At 45.5% G+C, this 18,519-nt stretch overlaps 1 protein-coding gene across 1 annotated transcript in view; it reads right to left on the reverse strand.

Annotated features, from left to right (window-relative positions):
- The window catches only part of TTN (titin), a 305,556-nt gene that overhangs the window by 52,832 nt on the left and 234,205 nt on the right, over positions 1-18,519 (reverse strand). The window contains 28 exon segments of the mRNA XM_039913043.1: positions 257-559; positions 649-1,236; positions 1,332-1,628; positions 2,951-3,148; positions 3,691-3,795; positions 3,887-4,474; positions 4,645-4,932; positions 5,032-5,322; positions 5,419-5,706; positions 6,201-6,506; positions 6,637-6,939; positions 7,034-7,330; positions 7,830-8,117; positions 8,242-8,541; positions 8,702-9,004; positions 9,093-9,392; positions 9,500-9,775; positions 9,977-10,279; positions 11,373-11,672; positions 11,785-12,069; positions 12,183-12,503; positions 13,129-16,095; positions 16,194-16,487; positions 16,590-16,889; positions 16,995-17,276; positions 17,367-17,675; positions 17,775-18,077; positions 18,174-18,473. Of these exon segments, the coding sequence (XP_039768977.1) occupies positions 257-559; positions 649-1,236; positions 1,332-1,628; positions 2,951-3,148; positions 3,691-3,795; positions 3,887-4,474; positions 4,645-4,932; positions 5,032-5,322; positions 5,419-5,706; positions 6,201-6,506; positions 6,637-6,939; positions 7,034-7,330; positions 7,830-8,117; positions 8,242-8,541; positions 8,702-9,004; positions 9,093-9,392; positions 9,500-9,775; positions 9,977-10,279; positions 11,373-11,672; positions 11,785-12,069; positions 12,183-12,503; positions 13,129-16,095; positions 16,194-16,487; positions 16,590-16,889; positions 16,995-17,276; positions 17,367-17,675; positions 17,775-18,077; positions 18,174-18,473 (11,283 nt within the window).

Below are 18,519 nucleotides of genomic sequence, written 5' to 3' on the forward strand. Positions count from 1 at the left end.
TTATATAAGGTATGCCACAGTATTCATTAGTGTTTATTGAATGCTTGAGGTGTACAAAGCACTGTTCTAGGCACTCGGGAGCATACCATAAAGGAAGAGGAGCCTTACTTCACAAGCTTTTAGAGCCTATAATCTCACTATTCTGAGGTGAACGTGCAGGTGGTAAAAGAATATATTGACCTGTACCCACCCCAGCGCTCAGAACAGTGCTTGATACACAGTAAGCACTTAAATACCAAACACAAAAAATACGTACATGCTGCATCCTTGATTAGAACTGGAGTGGAAGCATCACTCGGAGGACCAACGCCCGCCTTGTTTTCTGCACTGACACGGAATTCATAGGTGTTTCCTTCTTGGAGTCCGCTCACTTTGCATCGGAGATCGGAAATGGGGGTCTTGGTTGCTCGCACCCATCTCAAGCTTTTCTTTTCCCTCCTCTCCACGTGGTATCCTGTGATCTCACTGCCACCATCATCGATCGGTCTCTTCCAGCACACGGTTGCCGTGCTTTTAGTTATATTTGATACCTCAGGTTTTCCAGGAGGGCCAGGGGGACCTATGAAAACACAAAAGTGATGAGTAACACATATATGCCTTTCAAGTTTTCTTGAAACTCTTGCTTAAAAAGAAAGTGGTTCTACGCACCAAATCGATCCACCATTTTGACTGGTTCTGACTGCACGGGTTCACCCTTGCCATACTGGTTCACAGCCGAGACCCGGAAGAGGTATTCGTTTCCTTGGATCAGCTTGGTAACCACATGCCTGCAGGGCACAATATCTTCGGCAACTACGGTCCACAAAAGACGGCTGGTTTCTCTCTTTTCCAGGACATAAGATTTAATCGGTGAGCCTCCATCTTCCAGAGGAGGTGTCCATGTGAGCGTAGCTTTCTCGGCCGAGACGTTGCTGATTTCAATAGGCCCAGGGGGTCCGGGAACATCTAATACTGTCACCCGGACGTGCTCCTCTTTAGTCCCAAAGGGATTGCTCGCGCTGATCGTGTATTCCCCTGCATCTTTTCTGGAGGCATATTTGACACTAAGTCTAGAGGAGGTTGGAGTAGAACTGATTTGAACGATGTCTGATGGTCTAAAATCCTTTCCTGCTCGGGACCAGCCTGATTTGGGAAGGGGTTTCCCTAAGATGCTGATGGCGTTCAAGACAATAGTATCCCCTGCTTTGACTGTTAGGCCATCCTTTAGAGTTGGATCCAGGACAATGGATGGTGCCTCTGTAAGGAAAGTAAGATATTTTCATGAGAGAACAGAAACAGCCACTGCCTTAGATGACCATACATCATTTGAGTTGCAGTTCCAACAGACATACCGTATTCATCTTGGCATGTGATGGTGTCTGTGCTTTCTGAGGGAGGACTGATAGCCCCTGCGGTATTCTTGGCTCTAATTCTGAATTCGTATTTTCCGCCCTCAACCAGGTCAGTTACGGTAAAGGCACAGTCTGGGACGTTAACGTGGTTAGCCTTCATCCAAGACTTAGAGGGCAGGTCACGCTTTTCCACTATGTATCCTGTCAGTTTATGGCCTCCATCGTATTTTGGTTCAGTCCAAATGAGAGTCACGGAATTTCTCGTAACATTAATAACCTCAGGCTTGCCTGGAGGATCTAAAAATCAAAATGTGGCAGAGGTCACACCAAGAACAATGGATATAAGTGCAGAAAATAAGTCAATCGATCAGTGGCATGTGTTGAACACCTACACTCCCAAACTCTGTACCAACTGCTTGGGATGGCAACACAGAATTAGTATACGTGATCCCTGTCCTAAAGAGTTTACAATCTAGTGTGGAGATAGACCCTGAAAGAAATTCAGATAGGAGGAAGTACTAGAATATATGCATTTGTATATCAGTATCCCAGGGGGTTGTTAGTACTTGAGTGTTTAGGTGGTATGGAAGTTCCTGAGTGACAGTTGAGGGATAAGAAATGAATTGGGGAAGGCTTCCTGCAGTGGATGTGATTTGAGAATCACAGCAGCCTGGCCTAGTGGAAAGATCCCAGGCCTGGGAGTCAGAGGACCTAGGTTCTAATCCTGGCTCTGTCAATTGTCTGCTGTGTGACCTTGGGCAAGAATCTTACCTGCTCTGTGCCTCCATTTCCCCATCAGTAAAATGGGGATTACATTCAATCCTGTTATCCCTCCTATTTAGATTGGGAGCCCTGTGACAAACACTGTGTGTCCGACCTGATTATCTTCTATCTACCCTAATGCTCAATGCAGTACTTGGCACATAGTATAAGCACAGAACAAATACCATTTTAAAAAAAAAAGAAGGGCTGTGAAAAGATGAGGGTCATGATTGTCATCATCAGTGGTACATATTGAGTGCTTGCTATGTGCAGAGCACTGTACTAAGCACTGGGAGAGTACAATAAAACAGAGTTGGTATACATGTTCCCTGCTTATGAGCCACGATGTGTCAGTCATGAGAGAGGGTGAATTCCAGGCAAGGGTTAGGGGTGTAAGCAAGCGGTCAGTGGAGGGAGAGATGAGAACAGGGCACTGCAACTAGGTTAATGAGAGAAATGAAGAGTATTAGCTGGAATGTCAAGGGAGTTGAGAATGGATGAATTGCGGATATAAGAGTGACTTTAGTGCCTTAAAGCTAACGGTCTGCAGTTTCTGCTTGATGAGGAGAGGAATGGGCAATCACTAGGGCTTTTTCCAGAGTGGGTCTGGGTGCAGAGCAGTGTTTTAGCAAAAATGTTCCGGGCCACAGAGTGAAGTAGGGAGAAGGGAGAGACCAGAGGCAAAGAAGGTCAGTGAGGAGGCTGATGCAATCATAAGGCTGGGATACTACAACTGCCTAGACCAACATGCTAAACTGCATTTGGACAGGGGGCGATGGGGAGGAGAGGGAATCTTGGAAATGTGGAGGAAGAACCTACAGGAATTAAGTGAATTTCCCACTCTTCTGCTGACTTACCGATTGGATCAAGGGCCACCACTGGCTCAGATGGCAGACTCGGTTTGCCTACTCCTGCCAAATTGATGGCCATGACTCTGAATTCATATTCAAGACCTTCGGTTAATCCTGTCACCCTGAAATCTTTCATCCTAATAGGAGTCTTGTTAGCTCTCTTCCACAGGAGACTGTTTCTCTCCTTGAATTCAATATGATATCCTATAAAGGAAACAGAGGTCTTTAGATATGACTCATGAGAGGGACAGTTGTAAGGTTGCCTTAATGTTTATGAATCACGATTTCAAATCAGAGTTTTCATCCCAGGTGATTACTCTGGTCACATGCAATTACATAGCTTGCATCTTAAGTGCTTAGTACAGTGCTCTGCACACAGTAAGCGCTCAATAAATAACGATTGAATGAATGAATGAATCTTGCTTCTCCCCACAAAATAGGGTTTTGGGGAGTGTAAAGAAACATGTTCCTTTTTCCCTCAGTGTGATCACTGCACTCTCTGTTGAAAGTATGACCCGATAAAAATAATTAACTGTCAGTCAGTGATGTACATTCAATACATCCTCAAGAAAAGGGCAGTGTACTAAGCGACAAGTGTGGGTTTTCAGAGAAATGGGGAGAATTTTTCCAGATCTGTACAAATGATATTCTAGGAAAGTAGTTGGATCTAACTCATCCATCAGGAAAAAGGCTTGACTACAGAAAACATGGAGAAAATGGGTCAAGGATATGAGTCAGAATAGTACCTGTGATAGGTGAGCCTCCTGTTTTTTTCGGGTCAGTCCAAGTTAGAGATACAGCATCCCTACTGACACCCACGATATTGGGGGGTGGAGGGGCATCTGGTACATCTGGGAAAAGATACAACAAAGGGAGATTATAGCAAAAGAACGCAACACAAACAATGCTATGCTTTATGATTTTCAACTTTATGGCTCATACCAAATGGATGCTTGGCGACAATAGGCTCAGATTTAAGGCCCTCGCCTACTCCATATCTGTTTTCAGCACTGACTCGGAAGGTGTATTCCAGCCCCTCGTGCAGTCTCGTAACCCGGAAGGTTGTTTTCTGGACAGCTGAGGCACACGTCACCCACTTGTTGTTGACGTTGTCTCTCTTCTCCAGGATGTAGTTGGTGATTTCAGAGCCGCCATCGTCCTTTGGAGGGCCCCATTTTAAGGTCATGGCTTCCGCTGTGACTTCGTCAAATTTGATCGGCCCAGTAGGTATGCCTGGCTTCCCAACCACCTTTATGGTCAGGGTTCCTTCCTTACTGCCAGCGACGTTTTTCAATGAGATTGTGTACTTGCCGGCATCAGATTTTTGGCAGTCATACACCACAAGAGTAGTGTTAACGGCCGTAGACTCGACGCTGACTCTTGTGTCGGTTAGCAGCGGGTCTTCTCCTTTTTTCCAAGTTATTGCAGGTGTAGGCTTGCCTTTTATTGGAATCTTGAGATGGAAGTTACTGTTTTCTTTAGCCAAGTAGCACAAATCAGGTAGTTCTCTTAAATCAAGGTCAGGAGCCACTGTTTATTAAAAAGAGGTGAATTAGTTAGTATCCTAAATTTGGAAAATGTATGTTATTAAAACAAACATTTTAAGTTTCAACATAAAGGACTGATATATCAATAAATGAGAAATTCTCGAAACAGTGCCTTATAAGAAGAATAATTTGCAGAGGTGGGAAGATACTTACCGACATCATCCTTCGCTACAACGATGATTTCGCTGGGGGTTCCCTCTCCATTCTCGTTCTCGGCTCTCACTCTGAAAGTGTACTCCTTGTCTTCTTTCAAATCTTTCGTAGAGAACTGGAGGTTCAGTGATCTCATAACTTGTTGCCATTTATTTTCTTCCGTCAAGAAGTCCACTATGTAGCCAGTAATTCGACTTCCCCCATCACTACGAGGTTTTTTCCATCCAAGGTTACATGATGATTTAGTTACGGACAAAACCTTCAGGTCCACCACTGGACCAGGGGTTTCTGAGTAACAGAGAGAGAAATTTCGGCTAAGTCAGAGCTCCCCATGGCAGAGCTAAGATGCTTTTCATAACCACCTGAGTTTAAACCCTATTTTCTCACCAGAGGCTTTCACCGCATCACGCGTCTCTCCGGGGTCTCCAATGCCGTACTCGTTTTCAGCAAAAATTCGGAAGAAATAGGATTTTCCTTCCTCTAGGTTAGGGACTCTGAAACTTGTTTTGGGACACTCAGTTGTCACCGTGGACCATGACTTTCTCTCTGCATCCCGCTTTTCGACAATGTAATTGATGATAGGGCTGCCGCCATCAATGATGGGAGGGTCCCACGTAACATGAGCTGAATCTTTGCATACTTCCTTAACGGTCACATTGACCGGTGGCCCTGGCGTGTCTAGAGAAAAACAAAATGAAAACATCTTTTAGCATGACCAAGAAAGAGCATCCAGTAGGGCTTCTCACTGTTTTCATCCCTTCCCCAATCACTTACCAAGTACTTTAACAACAATGGTATATTCCTTTTTACCACAGCTGTTCTCTAGGCTCAAGACATATTTTCCAGCATCATATTTGTTGACATTTTCACAGCGTAGAAAAGTATCGAAATCTGTTGACTTGATGTCGAGACCGATCCTGTCTCTCAGGTTGGCGTTCTGCTTGGACCAGGTAATCTTTGGGGGAGGGCGTCCTCTCACGGGTACGTAAAGTCTCATAGTCACTCCCGCTCGGAGAATGAGTGTCTTTCTCAGATCGGCATCCAGATCTCCCTCGGGTGGAACTACAGTTTTTCAAAGAGAAGATGTAAAATTTTAAACCTCAAGAGTTTACAAGTATCCCCAAAATTCAGTTAATCAAGTTCCCAACTTCTGAAATAACATCCTTTCTTCTCGGTCACCGGTGGATTGTTGCCCTTCTGCCCATAATCCCTCTTCTAGTCTTTGCTGTGACTTACACAGTTTGTTGGACTGCCCGTCTTCAGCCACCTTCAGATTCAGACTTTTTTAGTCATTCTAATTATAATTATGTAAACTTCTTTATCAATAACCTCACATCATCTAGGCAAACCCCTTTGCCTTCTTTTCACTGGTATATTTTAATCCAGCTCCCCAAGTCAGTTTCCAATACCCCACAGATATTTCAAGACCTTGAGGACGGTTGCCTTGTATTTTATTTCTAAAACTTGCTTTTTGTTAAATAGAATTCACAAGGAACAATTTTTTTTTTTTTTTGGTGGGCGGCAGGGGAGAGCCGGAGGGGAAAGCCAGTACTTACTCAGAATGTCCTTGGCAAAATGTTTGTCAGGCACATCACTGGGGTCACTGTAACCGATCTTATTGACAGCATAGACCCGGAACTGATATTCTATGTTCTCCATCAACCCAGTCACATCGAAGCGAGTTTTCTGCAGGTTCTTTGGCAAGTTGCACCTCACCCAGTTATCGGAGTCAGCTCTCTTGACTTCCACCAGATAGCCAATGATGGGGCTTCCACCGTCATATGCTGGTTTACCCCAAGACAGACTTACGGAGCTGCGGGTTGTGTCCACCACCTTGGGGAAAGCCGGTGGACCCGGAGGATCTGAGAGTGAAAATGATAGGAAGTGGTGATCAGTACATCTTCTCACAGCTCAGAAGTCAAGACATAAGAGGAGGAACCCACACATACACACACACGCAAAAAGTCACTTTGAGGATTTAAGAAGTCTTACACTGAGGGTCACGGGCATATGCTGCCTTAGATGCATCGCTGGGTTTGCCGGGTCCAGCCTTGTTCAGGGCTGTAACTCGAAACTCATACTCGGTGCCTTCCTGAAGTCCGGTGGCCTTCACCGTTCTCTCGATAACAGGCTTCCGGTTGACCTTGGTCCAGTTGACAGCTTGGGTTTCCCGCTTCTCAAGCAAATAGCCGGTGATGGGGGAACCGCCGTCGTCGGCTGGTGGTTTCCAGCTAACTGTCATGTGATCTTTGGTGATGTTGCTAATGACCGGAGGATCGCAGCGCCCGGGCACATCTGGAAAGGGTGATTTTCAAAGGGAATTTCACATTCTGTTGTAATTTTCAAAGAGTGAAATGTCAACTCTTAAAGTGTAACTGGGGGTTCTTACCAAAGGGGTTTTTAGCGATGACAGGTTCAGTCAAGATGGGGTCTCCGACACCATACTTATTTTCAGCACAGATCCGGAACTGGTATTCATGGCCTTCTATCAGTTTCTCCACTGTGCAGCTTGTGATTGGCACATTTGCAGAGACCTGGGCCCAGTTGGGCCTGCTCGTTTCCCGCTTGTCTACAATGTAGTTGGTAATTTCTGAGCCGCCATCTTCAAGAGGTGGCTCCCAGGAAAGCATGGCCCGATCGGAGTACATGCGGTTGATTTTTACGGAAGCCGGAGGACCGGGTTTGTCTGCAAAAGAGAGGCCCCAGGAACCCCCACAAAAAAATTAAGTGCGGCTTTGGAACAAGTATAATTTAAAATCCCAAACATTTACCCTTTAAAAGGCTGAGACTAGTGCAAAGTAGTGGCAAGAGCATGGGCTTGGGAGTCAGAGGACGTAGGTTCTAATCTTAGCTCTGCCATTTGTCTGCTGTGTGACCTTGGGCAAATCACTTAACTTCTCTGTGCCTTAGTTACTTCATTTGTAAAATGGGGATTAAGACTGTGAAACCCATGTGGAACAGGGACTGTGTCCAAACCGATTACCTCTCATCTACCTCAGTGCTTAGAACAGTGCCTGGCACATAGTAAGCACTTAACAAATTTCATAATAATAATAATAATACACATGTTGCTTCCCTCAACTCTTTTTCCCCACTTTAACATTTTCCATCTTTGGAAAATGCTCAATTTCCTCAATAGAATCTCAACACAGATAAAACAATCAATCCAAGTATATTTGGCTTACCTAATACTTTAAGCTTAATGGTAGCTGATTTGGAACCACTTGCATTTTCAGCAGTAATTGTGTAATCTCCCGTCTCTTTTCTGTTCACGCTGAACAGCTCCAAAGTGCACAGGTTCCGTTTCGTGGTCATCTTTATGCCTTCAGCTGGAGTTAGAACTGTTCCATCCTTCTTCCAAGAAATGGTCGGCATAGGTTTACCGAACACAGTAGCATCCAGGCAAACATTGCTTCCAGCTTTAACAGTAAGTAATGACTTCATGGCCACGCTCAGTTCTATCCGGGGAGGAACTGCAAGAAGTCAGAGAAAAGGCGATTTTAACAGTCTATTGAAAACTCAGGATATCGGACTTCTTTTTCAAAGGAGGGGACGCCAACCTGAGGAATATACATCCTCAATGGGCTTGATTCTTACCATTTTCTGCAATAACAGTCACTGGGTCGGAGGGTTCGGAAGGCATGCTGATGTTTACTGCGGTCTTGGCAATTGCTCTAAATTGATATTGAGCATTCTCTTCCAAACCAGTGGCTGTATACTCCTCCTGTGGGATCTGATGAGGTATAGAGTTGCAGCGTACCCACTTGTCTCCAGGGAGCTTGCACGCTTCGACATAATACCCAATAATTTTGCTGCCACCATCGTGCTTTGGTCGGGCCCAGATGAGCGATACTGAATTCTTGGTAACGTCGATAACTTCTGGCTTTCCAGGGGGATCTAGGCACAAACAAGGTGACAGGAATCCATTGGGATGAGTGGAAAGAGGAGCAAGTCGGGAACACTAGAAGTGTAGCAATGGACGCCTCAAGGGAACAGTAGGTTGATGATGCAAAATCAATAAAGCCACGGACAAAGCTATCACAATATTTCAACTTACCGATCGGCATTCTTGCCGTCACGTATTCTGTCGGCTTGCTGGGCAAGCTGGCTCCGGCTCGGTTCAGGGCGTAGATTCTGAAGGTGTACTCCAGACCTTCTATGAGGCCAGCACAAGGATATTCCGTGGAACGGACAAGAGTGTCGTTAGCTTTCACCCACAGCAGACTATTCCTTTCCTTACGTTCAATGAGATAACCGGTAATGGGGCTGCCACCATCACTATCTGGCCTGTCCCAGGCCACGAAAATGCAGTCTTTGTTGACTTTGGTGACCCTGGCATTTTTGGGTTCACTGGGAACATCTGGGAAAAAGAAAAGATTATGGATGAGTCACTGTTTTCCTGAGTTTGTGGAAACAGAAACACGGCCCCCATTTAGAAATCCACATACCGAATGGGAACTTGGCCAGCATTTTATCGGAGTTCAGAGGCTCCGAAATGCCAAAACGGTTTTCTGCCCGGACCCGGAACACATACTCTTGTCCCGGGATGAGTTTTCCAACCCGGCAGGATGTTTTTGTGACGGAAGCGAGAGCCGTCACCCAGTCTCCTCGGCTGACATCGCACTTCTCCACCACGTAATTGGTAATGCTGCTGCCCCCATCCTCGAGGGGTATGTGCCAGGACAGCGAGCAGGCGTCAGCATCTATGTCCGTAATTGCAAAGGGCGGCTGCGGTGGTCCTGGGGCATCTGCATAAATGAAGAGAAATGACATCAGCATGGTGGGAGTGGGTATAAATGAAGGCTATGCAGCCAGCTATCTTGGCACCAGCTTCCTGTCTCCATGCTTAACTCACCCATGACAATCACTTTAATTTTCTGAGTATCTACACCAGAGCTGTTTTCTGCAGTGAGGCTGTAGTAACCGCTGTCTTTCCTGCTAACATCTTTCAGGATGAGGACTGCAGAGTTATCTGTCTTATGCACTGCCAGGTGGCTGGATGTAACCACATCTTCATCTCCTTTCTTCCATTTGCACATGGGATTGGGCTTTCCATATACGTGGGCTTCGATTCTGAGTTTCTTCCCAGCTTTGATGGTAACTTCCTCTGGCATGAGGATCTTGGGTGGCACTGAAAATGCAACAGAAATAAACATGATTCATCATTAACACATAGGTTGCCCTGCCCTACCGAAGAATCCTCAATAAATTTGAAATTTTCTTAGGTTCTAGGGGACCTATTCTGTGACCTGAATCAAAATCCTCATTTGCTTTTTTTTTTCCCCAAGAGCTTAATCCGGATTGCACAGGTAACTGTAAAAACGCGACTCACAAAGCTGCTCTTTTGCTTCGTACACTCCTTCAGTTTCTCTCGGCAGACTCACTCCGACGGCATTTCTGGCCACCACTCTAAATTTATATTTCTTTCCTTCCTTCAGGCCGGTGACAAGAAGGGTGAGGTCTTTCACAATGGAGTATTCTGTCCAGCGATCTGCGGGCTGTTCCTCTTCTCTATAGCTAATGATATAGCCATCAATTTTGGAACCTCCATCCCTCAGTGGAGGCAGCCAAGCTAATGCGGCACTGTTTTTCGTCATTTCAGTTACTTCCAGTTTCCTTGGTGGGTCAGGTTCACCTAAAGGTAAGGATGAAAATGATTACTCAAATAACATAGGCAAAAGCCCTGTCTAGGTGAACGCTTTGTTCGATTAGCTTGGGTGCAACCGTTTATGACGACCTCAATTCTGGCGGGGTCTAAAGTTACTTGCAGATTCTAAATTAAGCATTTTGGAGGTTCGCTGAGGTACACCCCTTGAGGTACGTAGCTGCAACTCTGTATGTTTATTGTAGTAACCGCTGTCTTTCCTGCTAACATCTTTCAGGGTGAGGATTGCACATAGCTGCTACATTCAGCATTCATTGCTGTGAGTTAATGCCCCTCCCAAAGTGGTGACCAAAATTACTTGTCTTTAACATTAGCCAGTGGAAAGATCGGGTTCAAGTGTGACCCAGGAAGCAATGATCTCTGGACTCGATCATGAGGATGAGAGGGGGAAACAGGGAGGGAGGAGTGAAAGGAGCATAATGCCACATCAGTAAGTAACTTTCACACCAGTAAGAGGCTCCTTGGCCTCTTGGAATGAGGATGCATTGACTAATTCACCTTGGATCCTGCAAAGCCCAGGGCTAGCCTTGTAAAGTAATAGGAATGACAGCAATGGACCGTGAGCTCATTGACGATGAAGGTATTTGTTAAGCACTTACTATGTGTCAAGCACTGTTCTAAGTGCTTGGGTAGATACAAGGTCATCAGGTTGCCCCACGTGGGGCTCACAGACCTAATCCCCATTTTACAGATGAGGTAACTGAGGCACAGAGAGGAAAAGTGACTTGCCCGAAGTCACACAGCTGATAAGTGGCAGAGCAGGAATTAGAACCCATGCTCTTTCTAAGCCACACTGCTCATTGCGGGAAGGGAACTTGTCTACTAATTCTGCTGTAGTTTACTCTCCCAAGCTCTTAGTACCATGCTCTTCAACACAGTGAGTGTTCAATAAATGAGACTGATTGACTGAATGGAGGCCAAGCCAAAAGTTTTGAATCCTTTAGGTTTCTGCCAATTAGCCAATATGAATTTAAAGAGCCCAAGCCCCTAGGTATCTTCATAGTCATCTAAAAATCAAGTTGAAATAGGGAATCAGAGTTAAAAGAGGCAAGATAATGCTTACTTAGTGGATCTGAAGCCAGGATTGGTTTCTGAATGTCAGTGGGAACACCAGGACCGTATTCATTGACTGCAGTTACTCTGAAGAAATATTCATTTCCAGGGACAAGATTAGTTACTTGGAAACTGGTTTTCTTGACCTCCGAAGCAACTGTTGACCAAGTTTTTCTTTCAGCTTCACGTTTCTCCACAATATAATGAGTTACTTGGCTTCCACCGTCATTTTCAGGCGGTGCCCAAGAAACGTGGCATGAAGTTTTGGTGACATCTGAAACTTTTAAATCAGCTACAGGTCCAGGAGTGTCTGAAAAACAAAATCATTAGTTCAGGTGTATTCCTCTTCTCACCATTCTTATCAGCTCATTGCCATTTAGGCCTTAGAAAGAGGGTTGGAGGAGATATGCTTGATTACTCACCAAGGACTCTGACATTCACAAAGACAGCCTTTTCTCCAGCTGGGTTCACCAGTGTCAAGGAATATTTGCCCGAGTCGTCTCTGGTAGAATTCGGGATGACGAGGAAGGCCATGGTGTCAACCAAATCAACTTGTCCCTTCCTGACCACGTTATCCAGGCCCACTCTCCGCCAAGTAACTTTGGGTGCTGGCCGCCCTCTCACAATGGCAAAAAGTCTGATGGGGCATCCTGCTCTGACGGTGACCAGCTTTCTCATACTGGCATCCAAGTCGATCTCTGGGGGTTCTGAAAAACCGAAGTCAAGATGGTCAGTCAGTTCTCAGACTGTGAAAGTAAACACGGTGAGCACAGAAATGAATAAAATGGGGATCAATACCCAGGAAAGGTAAAAACATTACCAAGTATTTCTTTGGGAGAAATGGCATCCTTTAGTTCCGCAGGGCGTCCAATGCCCACTTGGTTTTGGGCACAAACTCTAAACTCATATTCTTGCTTTTCTTCCAAGCTGGTGGCAGTAAATTCCGGATGAATAAGTTGGGCTGCAGCATTGCACCTCTTCCAGCCTTCATCAGGAGATGCATCTTCCTTTTTGGGTCGCATTTCCACAACATACCCAATTATTGGAGCCCCACCATCGTAGACTGGCTTCCCCCATTTGAGAGTAATGGAATTCTTGGTGGTATCAAAGACCTTCAGGTTGGTTGGAGGACCAGGGGGTTCTGTAAATGAAGATATATTTTAAGAAATTATGCAACAAGAGATCTGCTAAGTAAAAATATCTACACAGTCAACTCCTATGTGGGCCTCGATATCTAATCCTAGTGTCTGCTTCTTTCTCTGCTCTCTGTTGCCAGTCTTTCATGCACCTAAACAGTGTAGGGAAAGGGAGAGGAAGTAGAACTCCGGTAAATTGATTTTCTAATAATAATAATGACTATGGTATTTGTTAAGTGCTTATTATGTACTAAGCGCTGGGGTGGATACAAGTAGATTGGGCAGGACCTAGTCCTTGTCCCATATGGGGCTTACAAGTCTCAATCCCCATTTTACAGATGAGATAATTGATACACAGAGAAGTGAAGTTACTTGCCCAAGGTCACACAGCAGGTAAATGGTAGAGCTAGGATTAGAACACATGACCTTCTGACTCACAGGCCCATGCTCTGTCCACTATGCCATGCTGATTTTCTACTCAGTGTGGGATTTGGCTGGGAAGGAGATTGATTCTGTGGTCCCAGTCTAGGTTTGTTTTTTTTTTAGGAGTATCTTTTATGCATGTTCTCTCTGCTCTCCATTAGCAGAGCAAAATTAACAATAGGTGTAAGGGGTTTGAAAGTACAGTACCTATTGGGTCTTTCGCCACTACTGGTTTTGACGGAAAACTGGGTTCTCCCACTCCGATTTCATTTTCAGCCTTGACGCGGAACTGGTATTCATGCCCCGGGATGAGATTTTGAACTTTCATACGTCTCTCCGGAATTGCGGCTTTTGTGACAGGAACCCATCGTATTGAGTGTTTTTCCTTTTTCTCCAGAATGTATCCCGTGATAGACTTGCCACCATCATATTCTGGAGGGTTCCACACTACAGTCATCTCCTCTTTGCCCACCTTTGTTACTTCAGGTGGATCTGGACGGCCCGGACAGCTGAACTTGGTTTTAGCAACCATTGGCTTGCTCTCTGTGGGAGGGCCGGTCCCTATCTTGTTCTCTGCCCGGACTCTGAAAATATATTCATTTCCTTCTATGAGGCGTGTGACAGTTGCACTGGGTGTTAGAACGGCAGCGGAGTAGGTAGACCAAACCATGCGTTTGCTCTCACACTTTTCTAAAATGTAATTTTGAATCTCACAGCCGCCATCATCTTCAGGAGGGTCCCAGTGGATTTTACACCTGTCGCTCGAGATGTCCGAGATCTTCAGATTCCTTACGGGTCCGGGTTTATCCAAAACATTCACGGTGGCGTAGGCGGTGAAGCTGCCAGCCGTGTTAGTTGCTGTGATCACATATTTGCCGCCATCACTTCGCTTTGCTTTGATGAGGCTAAACTTGGACGACTCAGAACTCGTGTCGATTTTGGCCCTGGGAGATCTGGTTATATCTGTTGCATCTCTGTCCTTGGTCCATGAGACTTCTGGAAACGGTTTTCCTCTAACTGCGGCTTCCAGCCTAATCGTTTCTCCTGCCTTCACGGTCAACACTCCGACTAATTTCAGTTCAAGCACTGGTTTCTGTAAGTCTTCCTTCACGACAACTTCCTCTGTCCTTACCCAGTCACTTTCCCCTCCCTCATTCTTTGTCTGAACTCTGAACTGGTAAATCTGGTTTTCGACACACTTGTCAACCATGTAGTGGGTTTCTTTAATACTGCCCTTGTGGACTCTCTCCCACTCATCTGAGCCTTTCAGTCGCCTCTCGACGTGGTAAGATAAGTTGGGGCTGCCACCATCGTAATCTGGTCTCCTCCACTTCAGGTAGACGAATGTTTTGCCTTTTTCAGCAATATGAAGGTTTTCAGGCTCCCCGGGCCTGTCGATTGGGTTAATAGCCAGAACGGGTGTTTTCGTTTCAACCGTCGGCCCTACTCCAACTTTATTCTCTGCACAAACGCGGAAGAAGTATTCATTGTTGGCTAAGAGGTTGGCTTTGATCAATCGTTTAGTGACATCTGAGGAGACAATGGACCACCCTCTTTGGCTCGGTTTACGATATTCTACTATAAAATTGGTTATTTCAGAACCACCGTTATCTAGTGGGTTTTCCCAAGAAACTGTACAAGTCTCCTTGGTCACATTGGTAACTTTCAAATTCTGGCAGGGCCCTGGTCTGTCGAGGACATTAACGACAGCCGTGCCCTGTGCGTGTCCACTGCTGTTCTTTGCTGAAATGATGTATTTGCCGTGATCGGCCCTCACGGCTTCTTTAATGTGCAACTCGGCGAGCGGTAATTCCTTAATCAGGTCAACACGTTTTTCTTTGACCAGTACTTTGCCTTCCTTGGTCCACGTGATGTCTGGTTCCGGCCTGCCTTTCACTCGAGCGGCGATGCGGATGTTCTGGCCTACGCGAACCGTGATCACATCCCGGCAGGTCACGTCGAGTTCAACTTCCGGGGGATGGAGAATGTCTTTGGCGAGCACAGATTCTGGAAGCTCTCTGGGTTCTCCCTCTCCGACGATGTTCGCCGCTTTGATGCGGAATCGATATTCATTGCCTTCAATAAGGCCCGGTACCCTGTAAGCACACTGCCTGATGAGCTCATCTTTATTAATTCTCTCCCACTGTGCCTTTCCAGGTTTCTGGCATTCCACAACATAGCCAAGGATAGGGCTTCCGCCATCACTGAGTGGCTTTGTCCACACTAGATCGGCTGTCTCTTTGGTCTTGTCTTTCAGTTTGGGATTGATGGGCGGACCAGGTGGTTTTAAGGGCCGGCAGGCTTTTATCGGGTCAGAACTTGGCGAAGGACCGCTTAGGCCGGCGAGGTTTTCAGCAAATACCCGGAATTCATACGTATTTCCTTCGTAGAGTCCGGTTACTCTGAATTTCAGGTCAGCCACCGGCGTCTTGTTGACCCGCACCCATTTCCCGGTCAGTTCTCGACGCTCGATGTAGTAGCCGGTTATCGGGCTGCCACCGTCAGATTTTGGTAGGGTCCAAGACACTGTTGCAGCACTTTCGGTGATGTCCGTCACCACTGGTTTACCAGGTGGAGACGGGGGGTTGAACTTATGTTTAGCAACAGTAGGCGTGGAGTCAAGGGGTGCACCGATACCCATCTTATTTTCTGCTCGAACTCGGAAGATATATTCACAGCCTTTTTGTAGATGGGGGATCTTAAGCTTCGTCTTACTGCTTCCTGAAGAGACAATGCCCCAAGTGTCTTTCTTGGATTCCTTTTTCTCAACAATATAGTTGATCACAGGCGATCCACCATCATCCTTGGGTGGTAGCCAGGAGATAACCATGTAGTCAGGGGTTATGTCAAGGATGTTAATGGGACCAGTTGGGGGACCGGGCACATCCAAGACCGTAAGATGGACGGCGACGGTTTTGCTGCCGGCTGTGTTGGAGACAGTAAGTTGATATTCCCCTGTGTCTCTTCTGACACAGTTTTTAATAGTGAGTACTGATGAGTAGTTGTCAGTTTCCACGGTGTAGTTCCCTTCAGTTGTAATTTCACTCCCGTCGGTTGACCATTTTGCAGTGGGAACGGGCACTCCTCTTATGATGGCAGGGAATCTTACAGTGCTACCAGCTTTCACCACCAGACCTTCGATTAATTTCACGTCTATTTCTATAAATGGAGGTACTGGAAAATAATAATAATAATAAAAAAAAGAAATTAACAATTCAATTTTCAGGATGAAACTCCTGAAAAAAGATATGCAATACTCTTCGATCCGTTACCTAGTTTTTCTTGACACTCTATTGGAATAGTTGTGTCTGGGAGACCAAGCCCCACAATGTTCTGAGCTTTTACTCGGAATCTGTAAATCTTTCCCTGTGTTAGACCAGTCACCACACAGTTTAAGTCAGTGACTGTCTTGAACTTAATCCACTCCTGGGTGCCATCCTCTTGATATTCCACCAGGTAGCCTGTGATTGGAGAGCCACCATCGCGATCTGGCTTATTCCAAACCAGGGAAACTTCCGTCTTGTCAACATCTACATGATGCAAATCCTTAGGCGGTCCTGGGGGATCTTTTCAAGAGGAAGGGAGATAGGATGAGTAAGTTGATTGAAAAGAAAAAAAAGACCCAGGGTGATAAAAGCATGTTAAATATACACAAAGAGGCTACTTACGGAGAGGATCTATAGCCTTGATGGGTTTAGGGGTTTCAACAAATGGACCGCGACCATACTGGTTCTCTGCAGCCACACGGAAGAGATACTGATTGCCTTCTGTGAGATGCTTAGCCATGTGGCTCTTTTTCTTGGATGTGGCTGAAAGAGGTAACCACTGGGCAGTTGCGACATCTCTTCTTTCTACCACATAGTTTGTAACAACTGACCCACCATCATCCAGTGGCTCTTTCCAAGTGAGGTAGCAAGAATCTTTTCGGATCTCGCTGACTTCCAGGTCTCTAGGTGGCCCAGGTTTATCTGAGAATTTCAAGAGAATAAAATCAGGGAAACTTCTCAAGTCAAAATTTCCAAAGCTCCCCAAATTCAGAATGAAGCAATCGTGACCCCAAAACGATTTATTACCTAATACGACGACTTTTACTGAAACAGTCTTTGAGCCTGCTGGGTTCTCAACTGTCAAAGAATAAATCCCACCATCCTCGTGGACAGAATTACGAATCTCGAGTTTACTACCAACGGGGGTGACCTCAATGTCTGCTCGAGTTGGGACTTCCCTTTCCTCTTTTTTCCAAGTTACTTTTGGGAATGGAACGCCTTTGATGATGGCGCTAAGTCTTAAGGTATCGCCGACCTTTATGTGTTGTTCTCTTGCCATATTAGCATCAAGTATCAACTCAGGAGGTTCTATAAGAAAGATGACAATTGTATTCATTTGGAAGGATGATTTCATTTGTTGAATACAATGTTTATAATACATGGTTGTATTTTACTTACCAAGTCTGTCCCTTACAAGAACTGGTTCAGGCACATTAGCTGGGTCTGATTCCCCTGCTGCATTGACTGCCAGCACTCGGAATTTATAGGACTGTCCATCCCTAAGGCCAGTGACTTTATATTTAGTATCAGGGCACGATTCAGGAGTGTGATTGGCCCTTTTCCACTCTTCATCTCCAACTTTCTGGTACTCCACAATGTACCCCAGAATCTTGCTCTTGCCATCGTGACGTGGTGGTTGCCAAGTTAAATCAACTGAATTTTTAGTTGTATCGACGGCTTCAGGATTGATAGGCGGGCTGGGTTTAGCTATTTAAAAAAAGCAAAAATCCACCAAGAAGTTTTAAGAAATATTACCAGAAAGAAAAAAGTAAAACAATGTCAAAGAGAACTATTTTAGGACCGTACCGATCGGATCTCTGGCGAACACTGGCTTGGATGGTGGACTTGGGTCACCGACCCCAATTTCGTTTTCGGCCGAGACGCGGAATTCATATTCACATCCTTCCAGGAGATCTGGTACCCTGAACTTGGTGTACGGGTGAATAGGCTCTCTGGAGACTCTAACCCATCGCTTAGACTTAGTCTCCTTCTTTTCTACAATGTAAGTGGTGATAGGCTTGCCCCCGTCGTATGGTTTGTTCCAGGTCACCAAGGCAGAGTCTTTGGTAACTTCTGTTATAATAGGTTGATCAGGTGCAGCGGGAACACCTAAAAAAAAAATAAGCCAAGGGGATTTCAAAATGTGTTTCTATCATAACCGATTTGGAAATAATTGAAATTTTAGGGGAAAATCGAGTGACATACTGAAACGATCCTTGGCTTTCATCGCATCAGATACAAGGGGATCACTTATGCCATAAAGATTTTCAGCGTAGATGCGAATGATGTAGTCCTTTCCTTCAAGCAGTTTGGGCACTTTGCACGTTGTCTTGGCACTGGCCGATGTTACCGGCAACCAGAGGTCTCTACTCATGTCTTTCTTCTCAATGATATAATTAGTAATTTCACTGCCTCCATCATCCAGTGGAGGTTTCCAGGAGACAATCATGTGATCTTTGTGCACTTCATCGAAAATAACAGGTCCGACTGGAGGTCCAGGACGGTCTGGAGGGAAAAAAATATCACCATATGGATCATGCTTTCTCTTGGC

Source organism: Ornithorhynchus anatinus, chromosome 9, assembly GCF_004115215.2.
Source record: "Ornithorhynchus anatinus isolate Pmale09 chromosome 9, mOrnAna1.pri.v4, whole genome shotgun sequence".
Taxonomy (NCBI): domain Eukaryota; kingdom Metazoa; phylum Chordata; class Mammalia; order Monotremata; family Ornithorhynchidae; genus Ornithorhynchus; species Ornithorhynchus anatinus.